A 13,941-nucleotide genomic window follows, 5' to 3' on the forward strand; every position below is an offset into this window, starting at 1 on the left:
TAAGAACTGGAATAGTGACTCCAGGAGATCCACCAGCAAGCAATTCAACCTCTGAGCTCCGGGGGGGTCTGCAAGCAATCCACTGAGATGGTATCCGAGATAAAGAATTGCTGATTAGTAGATAAATACTAGGGAAATTGCTGCTGGCTGCAACTCAAGTGATTGACCTTTTTCCCCAAACCCCTTATCTACCCTTTTCTTCTCCTTACAAAGAGGTCGGTTTGAAAATGAGATGTCAAGATGGTTTTTGATGGTACCTAACCTACTGTTTTCTCAGGTTGCCAGCATCTGAATAAAGCACCCATAAAGAGTCAATCTGTGTCTCTACCTGTTGGCTCTAGTAGTGACAGACAGCACGGATGCCACCTTTTCCAGTGTCAACAGACTGATGGAATCTTTAATGCTTCTCGTCAGAAGCCACCCCACCAGAGTTCACCTGCCATACCTGGCCTAGAGGCCAGCTGCTGGTCAGCAGACGTGTGAGATAGCTTCTGAGTCCTCTTAAGCTGTGGTTTCTTATCAGAGTGTGACAAAGTCTAGTAAATACACCCCAAGTCACCTCTTCCTGCTGTGCAGAGCTAGATTCCTTTAAGGCTGTCAGACCATATCACCTCAGATAAAAGCTGACCAACCCCAAACATTTCTCCTTGAGTCAGCTTCCTTTTTTCTTTTGTTACAGAGACAAAACACTAAGCTCATAAGAAGTGTACCCAGCTTCCCATCATTCAGCAAACACAAATGCCTTCACCTACATTATGATGTTTCCTTCATTTTGTATATACAAGAGGCATTTTGTAAAATGCAAAGCATGCTAATTTTTCCCCAATGGAAGGCAAGGAGCTCCAGCATTTAAAAACAATCGCCGTGCCCCGGACAGGTGGTTCAGTTTGGAGTGTTGTCTCATGCACCAAAAGGTTGTGGGTTTGATCCTCAGTCAGGGCACATAACTAGTTTGTGGGTTTGATCCCCAAATGGGGTGCATATGGGAGGCAACTGATAGATATTTCTCTCTCTTATGGTTGTTTCTCTCTCTCTTTCTGCACCCCCACTTTTCCTTCTTTCTTTAAAATCAATAAAAAAAAACCATATCCTTGTGTATTAAAAAAATAATGATAAAAAATTTTTTAAATCACCAAAAAAAGAAAAAAAGGTCAACAACACAGGCAGATCTTACTTCGGTACCATGTACTTGTAAAATCCGTAATTCCTAGCATTTTCTGGATGGCATCCTCTTTAGCAAAGACATAATTTGCAATCAGGCTGGGTAAAGACAGACAGCCATTACTTTCTTAATGGACAACTACCCCCAAAAGCTCAGTTAGGTGATCTCAACTAGCAATCTAATAAATTAAAATTGATACGTGAAATACTTTTACCCTTTATTTCAGCAGGCCATTCTTGGCGGGGGAAGGAGGAAATGTGAGTTCCCAGCATACAATTTAATTCCATTTTCGAATAGAATAGACTAGCCCTCTCTAAAGCAAGCTGTTTCCCTCTCTTTCCTAGAATCAAATCAGAGAAAAACTTGTTTATAGTTCTCTCTAGCAAACTGATCAATTTAAACCCTTAAGAAACCCACAGTGGCCATTTCTCAAGAGTGAAAGGGCCCAAGGAGATGGGCATAGAGAACAGAGGGGACATAGCTTCTTTATTCTTCCAAGAAAAAGAAGGAAAAAAGAACATAAATAAGAAAAAAGGCAGAAAAAGGAGCTAGATGACTAAGCAGACTCATAATAATCACTTACTGAGTACCTTCTGTGTGTCAGGCAGTGTGCTCTGCTCTTTATATGTATCAGCTCATTTAATTAGTGGGTAATACTGACTACAATTTCCTGAGAATAGTTATATGCCAGGCACTATGCTTGGCCAAGTTGCACTTCATATTACATCTCACTCAAGTGTCAAAACTACCCTGAATATAATAAGGAAGGTCATCCCTATTTTCTAGGTGAGAAGACAGACACAGAGTTTCAGTCCTTTGCTCAAGGGAATACCAAGGAGGGCCTGAAAGCCAACGCTCAGTGTTCTTTCTATATCACAATCTCTGGTCACACGACTGAATTGTTTTGTCAAAACTCATTCAATTGTATACTAAACATGGTGCATTTTATTGGATGTAAGTTATACTTCATAAAGCTGAAGTATAATTTCTTCGCTGTGTGGTCCTCGCCATACACCACCAAGAGTGGCCATTTGCTGTTCCTACCTGCCAGCTTCCATATATTCTTTATGAGTTTCCCTTGAAGGGTCCCTCTTCCTCACTCTCAGGCGATGGGGCTTGAAAGGCACAGGACCCACTTTCAGCTGTGGGCATGGGACCCCAACCTAGCCAATTAGTGAATCACATTCTTCTGATCACTGACTGGTTCAGGGATGGTCACATGATCCAATTTGGGCCAATGAGAGCACTGCCCTAGACTTCTGGAACAGGTGAAGAGAAGCTCTGTTTCTGTCAGGGCTATTTAGTTGGTTCAGCAGATGTTGGAGCTGCTGACAGACACTGTCATTACCTGATGAGAGCCCTTCAGAGGATGAAGCCAGAAGAGAGGAAAGCAGAGCTGAGATAGAGGGTGGTAGCTTCCTGGTGGGAAAATGACTAGGCTTTACACCTGTTGTCTCCTCTGCATATCAGCATCATGTTGCAGAGGGCAGAACTGAGGCACTATATGGTTAAATAAATAGCCCAAGGTTTTAGGCTGAACACATATAGTTCTCTGGCCTCCAAAGCTTTGGTCTCTACCTAAACGCTGGTAACATATTTTTGTAAGCTTTCTTTTCTTTTTTTTCTTTCTTTTTCTTTTTATTAAGTAGCAGCATTGTTGAAATCATACAGAAAACTCTTTTAAAGATTTTATTTATTTATCTTTAGAGGGGAAGGAAAGGAGAGAAGGAGAGAAGTATCAATGTATGGTTGCCTTTTGTGCATCCCCTGCTGGGAACTGGCCTGCAACCCAGGCATGTGCCCTGACTGGGAATCAAACAGCGATCCTCTGGTTCCGCAGGCCCGCGCTCAATCCACTGAGCTACACCAGCCAGGGCTTCATACAGAAAACTCTTAATAGACAAAACCAGTCAAACTGATGCTGCTATGGTTGTATGGGGGACAGGGGTCCTGGAGCTTGAGAATTTGCAAAGCACTACACAGCCCTTTTAGCAAACCACCCACACAGTTCCACCTGGTCTTCAGAGAACAGAACCCACAGGCTCAGAATCTAAGTCTCTTTCACTGGAAGTTTTTTTTTTTTAAGATTTCATTTATCTGTTTTTTAGAGAGAGGGGAAGGGAAGGAGAAAGACAGGTAGAGAAATATCGTGGAAGAGATGCATCAGCTGGTTATCTCTCACATGCCCCCAACAGGGGACCTGGCCCACAACCCAGGCATGTGCCCCGACTGGGAACTGAACAGGTGACCTTTTGGTACACAAGCTGGAGCTCTATTCGCTGAGCCACACCAGCCAGGACTCATTTGGGAGTTTTATGGAACATGCACAGTCTGTCACCTCAAGGTCATGGATTAATCCCAGTACAAAAACGCAGATCATGCACTGACCCTCCCAGTGACATGGNCAGTCAAACTGATGCTGCTATGGTTGTATGGGGGACAGGGGTCCTGGAGCTTGAGAATTTGCAAAGCACTACACAGCCCTTTTAGCAAACCACCCACACAGTTCCACCTGGTCTTCAGAGAACAGAACCCACAGGCTCAGAATCTAAGTCTCTTTCATTGGAAGTTTTTTTTTTTTTAAGATTTCATTTATCTGTTTTTTAGAGAGAGGGGAAGGGAGGGAGAAAGACAGGTAGAGAAATATCGTGGAAGAGATGCATCAATTGGTTATCTCTCACATGCCCCCAACAGGGGACCTGGCCCACAACCCAGGCCTGTGCCCCGACTGGGAACTGAACAGGTGACCTTTTGGTACACAAGCTGGAGCTCTATTCGCTGAGCCACACCAGCCAGGACTCATTTGGGAGTTTTCTGGAACATGCACAGTCTGTCACCTCAACGTCATGGATTAATCCCAGTACAAAAACGCAGATCATGCACTGACCCTCCCAGTGACATGTGAGTCATCCAGACAGTGTCCCCCTGCCATGTCTCAGTCAGTCAACTCACTGAGATCTAGGACGTCATCGGTCTTGATCAGGTCTTCCTCCCTCGTCAGTGGCAGCTGGGTCTCGGGCTCCCCTCGCAGTTGTAGTGACAGGGAACGGAGCATGAAGAACACCCGGATGGCCTGAATGAACAGCACAGAGAGCAGAGAAGGGTGAGGCTGCAGTCATTTTGGTGAGATGTTCCACATGGAAAAATCATGCCATGACATTTGATTAAAAACAAACAAAACAAAGCCCGCCTCTCCCCCTCTCTCAGTATCATGGCTCTGGTACTTTCAGAGCAAGACAGGAAAAAAACCCCATAAAGGGCACAGTCTCTTTTCAGTTACCCACAGGTTCAGGCTTGGACCACTTTACCTCAACCGAGCACCTGTCATTTTCCAGGACATTTCCCCTAGTGTCATGGAACCTTGATGACACCACTGCTCAGCAGGCACCCCGCTTGGCAGACAAGGCACTGACACCCAAGGAGGTGACATGACCTGCCCAGGCACACATCTAGGGAGGGCTAGAATCGGGCCTCTTCCCACTAAACTGGCATGGAATTTAGAAATCCAAATCATGAGTGCAAGTGATTCAAGGGCCCACCTAATGAATGTAAGGGTGGGGCAGGGCCAGAAGAGGGAGGATGCCTGTGGGGCTTGGAGCTGGCCAGACCCAATTAAAACCCTGCCCTGCACCTCCCTGGATGAGCCCCTTCACCCCAAAGTTTCAGCCCCTTGGCCTTCCACCAGGGGTGTGTCACTGATGGAGCAGCAGACCTGGCACCTGGCGGGTGTCCAGGATGTCAGTGCCCTGAGTGCCCCTGAGGCCTCCCCAGCCAACTGTCTGGGAGCAGAGGTGGCTCCATTAGCACTAGGATCCCTGGCCTGTGGAAGAGGTGTCCGGCAGAGCCCAGTGCAGCCATTAGGCATTTCCAGAGAGCAGAAAAGCAGCAGAATCCCAGGCCCTGGAAGCCAGAGAAGTTTGTGCAGAAAGCAGCCTTCACCCTGGGCCAGCTTACCCTGGTAGCATCCTCCCCTTGAGTCCTAGGATGGGCCTGACCTGCTTACCAACCAGAGGCCAGGAAGCAGAGGGGCAGCCCTCAGGAGAGTCCTCCTCCAGACTTTAGCTGGTGGCCACAGGGAAACAGCTCTGGAGTCAGACATAAATAATTGGTGTTGGACTCCCAGCTCCACCACACTAGGTAAGGTTTCTGACCTCCAAGAGCATCAGTGTCCTCATCTGTGAAATGAGGTTGGGAGTCCCTACCTCCCTAGGCTGCTTGGAGGTCCTGAGATAAAGGACTCACCCTCCCCCGAGGGGGGGGGGGAGCAGCCAGCACATGTTCTGTAAAGGGGTGGCTATCCTTTACTCCAGTCACTCCAGCTGGGCACAGGGGTGGGCATGGGGACAAACCACTGTCGCCACCAGCAAGCCACACAAAGCTGAATTCCAGCCCAGTTTTGTGTCTTCTTGTTTACAGTTCTGAGGGCTATAGGCCTGGCCTATTGAGAGAAGAGGATGACCTTTATATGACAAGGTACCTCCTGAAACAGCAGAGGTGCCTGTCGGCAGGCCTAACCCTAGTCTTTCCTTGGCCTAGAACCAGCAGGAGACCTTGGGCGAATTACTTAATCTCATGGGGAATACTGAAAGAACAACCCTACTTCCTGGACCTACTCTGAGGTCATGATTCCCTTGTATCAACCCTAAATTCTGGAGAAAGATAAGCTTTTATATTATAATGATAATGATGGTGGAAGTGGTGGTGGCTGATCTGATCTTAGTTTTAAAAAAAAAATCTAAGTTCATGCAGCTGCTGAGTGGCTAGGCTGGAGCTGGAACCCAGGAATGTCTGACACTGTGTCACTTAACCAAGCACACAAGGAAATTCAAGTGCCCACTCCAGTCCAAGTGCAGAAAGCCCAAGATGTGGGTGGGCACCTGAACTATGTGTCAGTTTGAGAAAATAGGGAATCATGACCTGGAGGTCAGAAAAAAAAGGAAGGAAAAAGACCCATCACAGTCAGGTCCAAGTTGAGTGGATGCTTCATTTCACTGTCAAGAACCCATTCCTCTCAGGGTTCTAAAGGCAGAAAGCGAGCATGACCCTAGATGGGGAACGAGGGATGAGAAATGCATACTGCTTACAGCCTGTCTATCGTTCTGAAAATCAGAAACCTTCCAGTACAAAAGGAGTTCAAAATTTGACTCCTACTGCAGACATTTTTGGTAAAACATCTGCTTTTGCTCTTGAAGCAACAAACTGCAGACATTTCCAGAGATACAAAATAATAATAATAATAATAACAATAATAATAATAATAATATACAAAGCAGAATAGAAAATAGAACTCCCCAAAATACTCTTTCTGGTTTCCTGCCCCAACTCTTAAGAGAAGGAACAGTATATGAGAAGCCCATGCCTATGACTGTGAGGAGGGCAGATTCTCCCAGGGCCAGATGCTCCACGTGGGCGAAAGCCGGGCTCTCATGGGCGTCTATAGGGTCTGACAAGCACTTGACCAGGGACACAACCCCGAGAATCCACAAAAGAAGTAAGAAACAAGGATAGAGGCCATCCAATTTATCTCACCACCCCCTAAAACAAAAACCATGCCCTCTGCTACCCACAGCCTGCCAGCTGTCGGTGGGGGCTATACTGTGTCATCTCATTCTAGCCTTTTAAGGACCTGCTTGGTTCCCATTTTACAGACAGGAAACTAAAGCCCAGATATGCTAGGCAGCCTGCTCAAGGTGACTCAAATAATAACCAGACTCCAAAGTCCATGTTCTTCCAACCACATGCCTTTGCCTTCAACAGATTTAAGGCTTAGGACCCAACCCAGGCTTTTACTGAGTGCTTTTCTTTACTTCACTAAATAAACAGGGAAGTTCAAAAAAAATTATTATTCTTTCAGATGCTTCCATAGAATGCCAGGAAGACTGACTCTGGAGAACAGATTAAATTGGAAAGGGGTGACAGCTGACTAAGGTCACATATAAAGAAGAGACGTCTCCAGTTTGCTTCAATTCTCATGGAAGCAAACTGACAAGGAGAGTCCTGGGGGATGAGTCTGGTTAGTGGGGCAGAAGGACAGATTCAAAGTCAGACAAACCCTGACTCAACCTGGGGTCAGGTGAGTCACATGAATTCCCTGAGCCCAGGTTCAAGCTTTGGAAACAGGGGCCTACCACCCCTGAGATCAAGGGGCCACCATGAACATGCAGTGACATTGTGTGGGTGACACACAGAGCCCTGGGGGCTGGCCATGGGTCAAACGCTCAGTCTGAGCCCTCTCCCTTGCTCCCCTTGCTGCATTTGCAAGCCACTGAGTTTAGGAGATAGTCAGTCAGGTTAGCAGCCCACCAAGACCGTGGACTTGGCTGTGAAAGTCAGCCATTCTTCAAAGAGTGCTGAGGCAGTTTCTAACGTGGGCACAGCCCACTGCGAAAGCAATCTGGCAATGTGTAGAGAGTCACACACACAAAAATGTTCATACCCTTTGAACCAGAAATTCCACTTCTGGGAACTTATCCTAAAGAAATAAGCCAAAAGAAAGAAAACACTGTCAAGCTGCTCATTACAGTTTAGCTGAAAATAATGTAATACTGCAAGCAACCAAAATGTCTTCCAGTAGGAATATGCCTAAGTAAATTATGGCAGAAGTCACCAGATATACTTTTATTACCAATAAGAAATGAGACTTACTAAAAATGTATTACCACATGACAAACCTCTTGTTCCACAGTGAAAAGGGAAAGGGGTGGAGGATCAAAGCAAGGTCATGGTGCACTCCCCCTGAAACCATGAAGGCCGTGTTTGCAAAGACAGGGAGGAGACACAAGAGATGTCTAAGCAATGACTGCTTACGGTGATAAAATTATGGGAAATTCTTTCCCTATTCTTTTGAAACTTTATGAGATACTACTGTATTTTCTTTAACGTGGAATACATATCCAAAGAGTAAAGCCAAATATCCTATTTCCTCAAAGTCATTATTGATAAACAGAAATTGTTTGTGGTTTTTACATGAGAACAGGGAAGCAGAATGAAAGGACAAGTAAAACTTTAGGCAAACAATTTATTTCCTAAGTTCACAAGATTACTACATAATGAGGACCAGTGACTTACATTCAGTTTTGGCATTCACCAGAACAATCCTCTCCCAACCCTCTCCCTCTCCCTCTCGGGGTTGTGTCCCTGGTCAAGTTCTTTTCCCTTGTACTAACCTTCAGTAGATTTACATCATTGGAGACTATTTCTTTCCCACCTAAGATGCTAGAATGTCCTACCATTGTTCAGCCAACATTTCCTGAGCGCTTACTTCCTACTAGACACTGGGCTTGTCACCTCAAAATCACTCTCTCATCTACTTTGGGCAAGAGCTGAGAGGGAGGACACTCAAGGGGGTGGAGGCTCAGCATGACTGAATAACTTGCTCAAGGTCACACAGCCACAGTTGGTACTGAACCTCAGTTGGTCTGGCTCACGAATGAGCCCGTGTTCTATCTTACTGCTCCTCTCAAATGCCCCTACACATGGGGTAGGTCCAGTCCAAGTCCAAGATTCTGCTTGCATGCTCTCATCAGATCCCACTGGTGCCAGTGACCCTCATTTCAACATGAATTTCCCTTCTCAGCCACCGTGGCTCAGTGGCAGTCTTACTCTTTTGGTCTTCTTTATATTATTTGTTCCTTTGTCTATTCTTACATCTTGCACAGTGCCTGGCACCTAGGAAAAGCTCAACAAATATGTCTCCAAGACCCCGCCACCCTCCTCTCCTGGCCCCCTGCCCTCCTCCTTGCCCCTTCACTCACTCTGCTCATCCTGCTCCTTGACCACGCTGTACTCGGTCCCATCTTGGGAAATTTACACTCACTGTTCCCTCTGTCTGGAAAGAGCCTCCTCTAAGCCTTTGCATGGCTGGCTCTTTCCCACTCTTTTGTTTCAGCTCAGGTCCCAACCTCGGCAGAGCAGCCGTTCCTGATTGCCCTGTATATAAAGGAATGCCGCCCCTCTTTCCTTCAGAGCCTGTACTGCAGTGTGGTGACAGAGTTGCCACTCACTCACTCGTGAATAAACTTTACCTCTCCTGACTTCATGGGAGATCCAGACGGCAGGGACACTTTGCCTATTCGTTCTGCACCCCCGGGGCACAGCATTTGGCCTAGGAATCCAGTGGTTCTTTGATGAATGTATGAAGAAATATTTTACGAGTTAGCAATAATTTACTAGTCAGGTTGCTTGAACTTTTCCGAAAAGTTTTTAAGGAAAATAAAGGTGGGGTTTCTGAAAGGCTGAGCCTCCTAAAAGTTAGAAAAGTCCAGTTTGTAGAAAAAACAAAAAGAAAACCTTTGAATCCAAAAGGATGAAATGGAATGTTTTTTGGATACAAGCGAAGAACTTGAAACCACAGAAGCCCTCAACTGCTTGCTAAACCACTCACTTCCTTCAGCTCAAATTCATAGCACACTGCTCTGTTCTGATGCCCGACCTGGGCTGCGCAGCTAAGCTTCTGGAGGATTCCAGACAGCTACCTCGCAACAGGAACGGGTCTGAGGTGAGGGGCAGAAACTCCCTTTCAAAAACTGATTCTTCACTGTATTGTACACCTGAAACTAATATAATATTGTATTCCAACTACACTGACATTTAAAAAAAGAAAGAAATTGATTATTAAAGTTGCAAAGGGAAGCTTCGTTTAGACTGTGCCTGGAGGTAGCCAGCCCTGTTTTAATACCACTCGGCCACCTTCTCCCTGGCTCAAAACCCACAGACCCTGGGACAGGAGAGCTGCTCTTATAAACTTGTCAGACAGACAAAGGGCAACCAAGAGACGCCAGGGAAGCCCGGATGTTCCCAGGGGCTGTTTGTGTTTCAGTTGGCAGTTTGGACAGTGCAACCCACCTGGGGCAAGGGAGGTGGGCAGCACAGCCCTGGGAACTTGCAACTAAGTGAGATACGAGGGGCAACAAGGAGCAAGCCCCTGACAGCAAGAACTGCCACTGGCCTTTAGTGTTTCTGCCTTTCACCAAGTCCTCAAAATAACTCTGGCAAGGAAGGCTCACGTTGCTTTCTAGACGAAGAGAGAGTGGCTTAGAAGGGAGCAGGAACCCAAGGCCCAAGCAACCCTTCCTCTGCCATACGCTTCACCCTTGGATTTCTCCCATTCTCTCCTGTGCATCAGGACTGTCTGCTCTAAGCCAGCAGGGCATAAAGTCAGGAACCTACCTGCAATGCCAAGGTCTTTGCTGGGCTCCAAGACTCTGGAGATCTGGTTCCTCCAGTCCCTCCAGACTCATCACTTCCTACCTAGCCTCCCAAACTCTAGCTGCAGCCGCAGCCTCCTCCTTGGAGGTGTTGGAATGTGCCACATCCCTCCGGTGCCTGCTCCACCTCCCTGCCCAGGTAGAATTAGGGACCTGACCTCATGCTCCTTTCCTAATGGCCCCAGCCACAGGGATTCACTCTTCCTCTTCCCACCTTGCCTTCTAGTCTCTGGCTCCTTGAAGCCCGAGGCTGTTATCTCCCCAGTGTCCAGTGCCAAGTGGGGCTAATCCATACAGTGAAGGTAGCAGTGGGAAGCGGGGTCAGAGTGGCTGTGGAGGCCACCCCAACCAAGCTGAATCTTGGCTCTGCTACTTATTAGCTGGGTGACCTTGAGCAAATCACTTGACCTCTTCATGCCTCAGTTTCTTCCTCTGTAAGATAGGGATAATAATAATAATAATGCCAACCTCCTAGGACAGTTGTAGAATTACGTGAGGAAATTCATATAAAGAACTGCTATGGTCCTGGCTGGTGTAGCTCAGTGGATTGAGCGCGGGCCTGTGAACCAGATGATCGTGGTTTGAGTCCCAGTCAGGGCACATGCCTGGGTTGCAGGCCAGTTCCCGGCAGGGGCCAGTTCCCAGCAGGGGATGCACGAGAAGCAACCATACATTGATGTTTCTCTTCCTCTCTCCTTCCCTTCCCCTCTAAAGATAAATAAATAAAATATTTAAAAAAAAAAAGAACTGCTATGAATGATCTGCTTTATATCAAAGAACGGGAGCTCGTATAAGTGTTAACCAAGCCTGAGGGACCACAGCACAGAAAGGAGGCAGGATACAACTCAGAGCAGCGGCTCTTAGCACCCCCAGCATTTGGGGCTCTCTGGCTCAAGGGACAAGGAGGGCCCTGGGGGCAGAGTCCTCTCTGGCCTGAGGACACAACATCCTATCCAGGTGGGCAGCTTCACGGCAACCTTGCGGGGGAGCACTTCTTAGGCTCACCCAAGGCTAAGGGTGAGTATTCCTGCATCGCAAAGGCGCCGCCGACATGACTCACACTCGTCAGAACCAGTCTTCTTGTAAAAGCCCGTGCCAAGAATGCCCCGTGCAAACGCTGCCACCCACAAACACAATCATGTGCCCCCCGCAGGGCCTGCAGCAGAGGCTGGGAGCACAAGGAAGGGAGGCGTCGCTGGCTTGGCCAGGGTGTGTCCTGTGGTGAGGCCTGTGGGTTTGGTCAGACAGCAAGGAACGTGGATCGACTGAAGACACACTGGTCCCACTTCCTCTGCTCCACCAGGCCTCTGCAGCAAGATAGCCGGCCGGGTGGAGGAAGGCCACAGAACCCTCTGGTCTGAGGCGGATCAAGTAGGTCCGTCCTGCTTCTGATAATCCAGAAGTTAAACACCTCAGCTGCTCTGGTTACACTCAGATTAAATCACAGGAAGATGCAGGTTGATAACGAGAGCTCAGTGCAATGAGTTCCACTAATTCATCCACTAGCATTCATGTCTCCAGGGAATGATTTTCTAGGAAAAGGTTATGGTGCTTTCTAAGAAAGAAAGTGTAATATTACAAGGGTGATAAAATACCATGAACAGCCCTGTGAGACTGCATCAGAAAAAAACGCTGATAACGGAAGCACACACTCCAGCTGGGTTCTGAGAACTAATCTGCCCTTCACACACAGGTCTCTCCCGCAGGCCGGCAAGAACCACCATTTCGTTTGCGTGTGCCTCACCCCAAGATCTCTCAGATACCTTAACACCACTCCATCTTGGGGGGTCCTGAGCCTATCTGGGCTAAGATTCCACACCAGCCTCACCTGCACTGCGTTGACTCTGCTTACTCCCCCACCTTCTTCGCAGAAGCCCAGCCCCCCGGCTTCCTCTCCCAAAGCTCAGGGCTGGCCTGCACCAGCAAAGGCAGTCTGCCTGTAACCCACATCCGGTGCCAGATGCAATAGGATTTCAATCTCTGCTTCAGCAGAGGGCAGCACGCCTTGGGAAGTTACTCTTCTTGGCAGGGTGTTGGAGCTGTCTGTCTCCCTACTATCTGGACTCGTGTGGGAAGGCGGACTCTTGACCTGATGATCAGAGACCCTCTCCTCCCTGCTCTGTGAGCGGTCCTGGCAGACAGCTGTCCAGAAGGCGGGTCCAAGGCTCACTCACCCGCCGGGTCTTTTCCACGTCACCACACGGCAGCCGCTTCACAAAGTCAATGCCCGTCAGTGGTGTGCCCGTGGGGGGCAGCAGGATGGAGGCATCCATCATGAGATACTCCACGTTCATTGGCTTCATCTGGAAGAGAGGCATTACAGGAGCCCTCACTGAAGGGAGAAGGGGGCAAGGCTGCTCACACAGGCCTTTCACCTTCATCTGCACATGGTAAAGGAACACGGGAATCCTGTATTAAGACTGGGGTGAAGCCCCGAAGCAGCCAGAGATGCGGGAGATGCACCCTTTTTGTTTTCTCCAAGGTGCAAATTTTCCCCCCATTTGAAAAGTGGCCTCCCTGCCATGGAAGCTTTGCTTTCTCATCCTCACTCTCCTCCACTCAGCAGGGAGAGGGGCCCCTCAGGAAGGAGGCTGGTCCCCTCACAGTGGTCCCTTTAGGGTGCTCTGCCCCGTGTGTGTGTGGCTGACTGCTGCCTGCCTCTTCCTCTTCCTACTGTATTTCCAACTATGACGAAACTGCGATGGCCGCTTCCATTTGAGTAGAGCTGACTATGGGGCAGGCGGTGAGCTGAAGGCTCTGCGTGTATGATCCTGTTTAATTCTGCCAACAACGGCAGAGGGAATGCTTCCCAATCTGCTCATGAGAAAAAAGAGACTCAGAGAAGCTAAGGAATGGATCCAGGCCCACTCAGCTAGATGGTGGCAGAACCCAGACACACACCCAGGCTCTCTGGCTCTAGACCTCTTGTGATTTAAGAGGTCTACACGACCAGCATCCCCCCTTCCTTCCTTGTCCCCTCAGCATCTTATTGGAGGATAATATAACGAAGCCACTTATTGAGCATCTCCTAAGTGCCAGGCACCGCAGGGCTCAGCTCCTACTAAATGGCAGATGCTGGTGCTGTCCCATATTATAGAGGGGAATACTGAAGGAAGGCAGATGTCCATTCCACTGGGCCAGACGGGGCAGAGCTGACTCCTCCTTCCACAACACTCCTCAAGGCCTTCCCTGATTACTAACACACCGGTATTGTCACCCCTCCCCCTCCAAGTACTCTCCTGCATTAGTACTGACCATTTAATGTACACGTTGGACAATGACACTTCATTTACACCTGGCACCATAAAGGAATGATATTTCAGAGAGGCAGGTTTTCTTCAGAATTCCTTTTACTCCTAGAGCATCACAAACTTATTTGTTGTCTTTTTTTTTAAAGAATGTGAGCTTCAATCATCATTTATTGTCCCTCCTGTAACATAAGCTAACTGAACAGGGCAAGGTTGTGGTAAGGGCCCAGCTGTCCAGAAACCAGGTGAACGGGCCCAGAAGCCAAGAAGCCACTTAATGCATGCTGCTGCCTTTTTCTTTTGGACACTTTAAACACTCAGGTTT

General features: G+C 47.9%; 1 protein-coding gene across 5 annotated transcripts in view; it reads right to left on the minus strand.

The window, feature by feature from the left end:
* The window catches only part of CLEC16A (C-type lectin domain containing 16A), a 222,149-nt gene that overhangs the window by 104,816 nt on the left and 103,392 nt on the right, over positions 1–13,941 (minus strand). For all 5 annotated transcript variants that reach the window (XM_037069041.1, XM_037069040.1, XM_037069037.1 and 2 more), the window contains 2 exons: positions 12,543–12,671; positions 4,115–4,235 (listed from right to left, as the gene is read on the minus strand). In XM_037069041.1, coding sequence (XP_036924936.1) covers positions 4,115–4,235; positions 12,543–12,671 — 250 coding nt within the window. The remainder of the gene's footprint in view (positions 1–4,114; positions 4,236–12,542; positions 12,672–13,941) is intronic.

This window comes from Sturnira hondurensis, unplaced genomic scaffold (genome assembly GCF_014824575.4).
Source record: "Sturnira hondurensis isolate 20B ecotype Veracruz unplaced genomic scaffold, ASM1482457v3 Scaffold0018337, whole genome shotgun sequence".
Lineage (NCBI taxonomy): Eukaryota > Metazoa > Chordata > Mammalia > Chiroptera > Phyllostomidae > Sturnira > Sturnira hondurensis.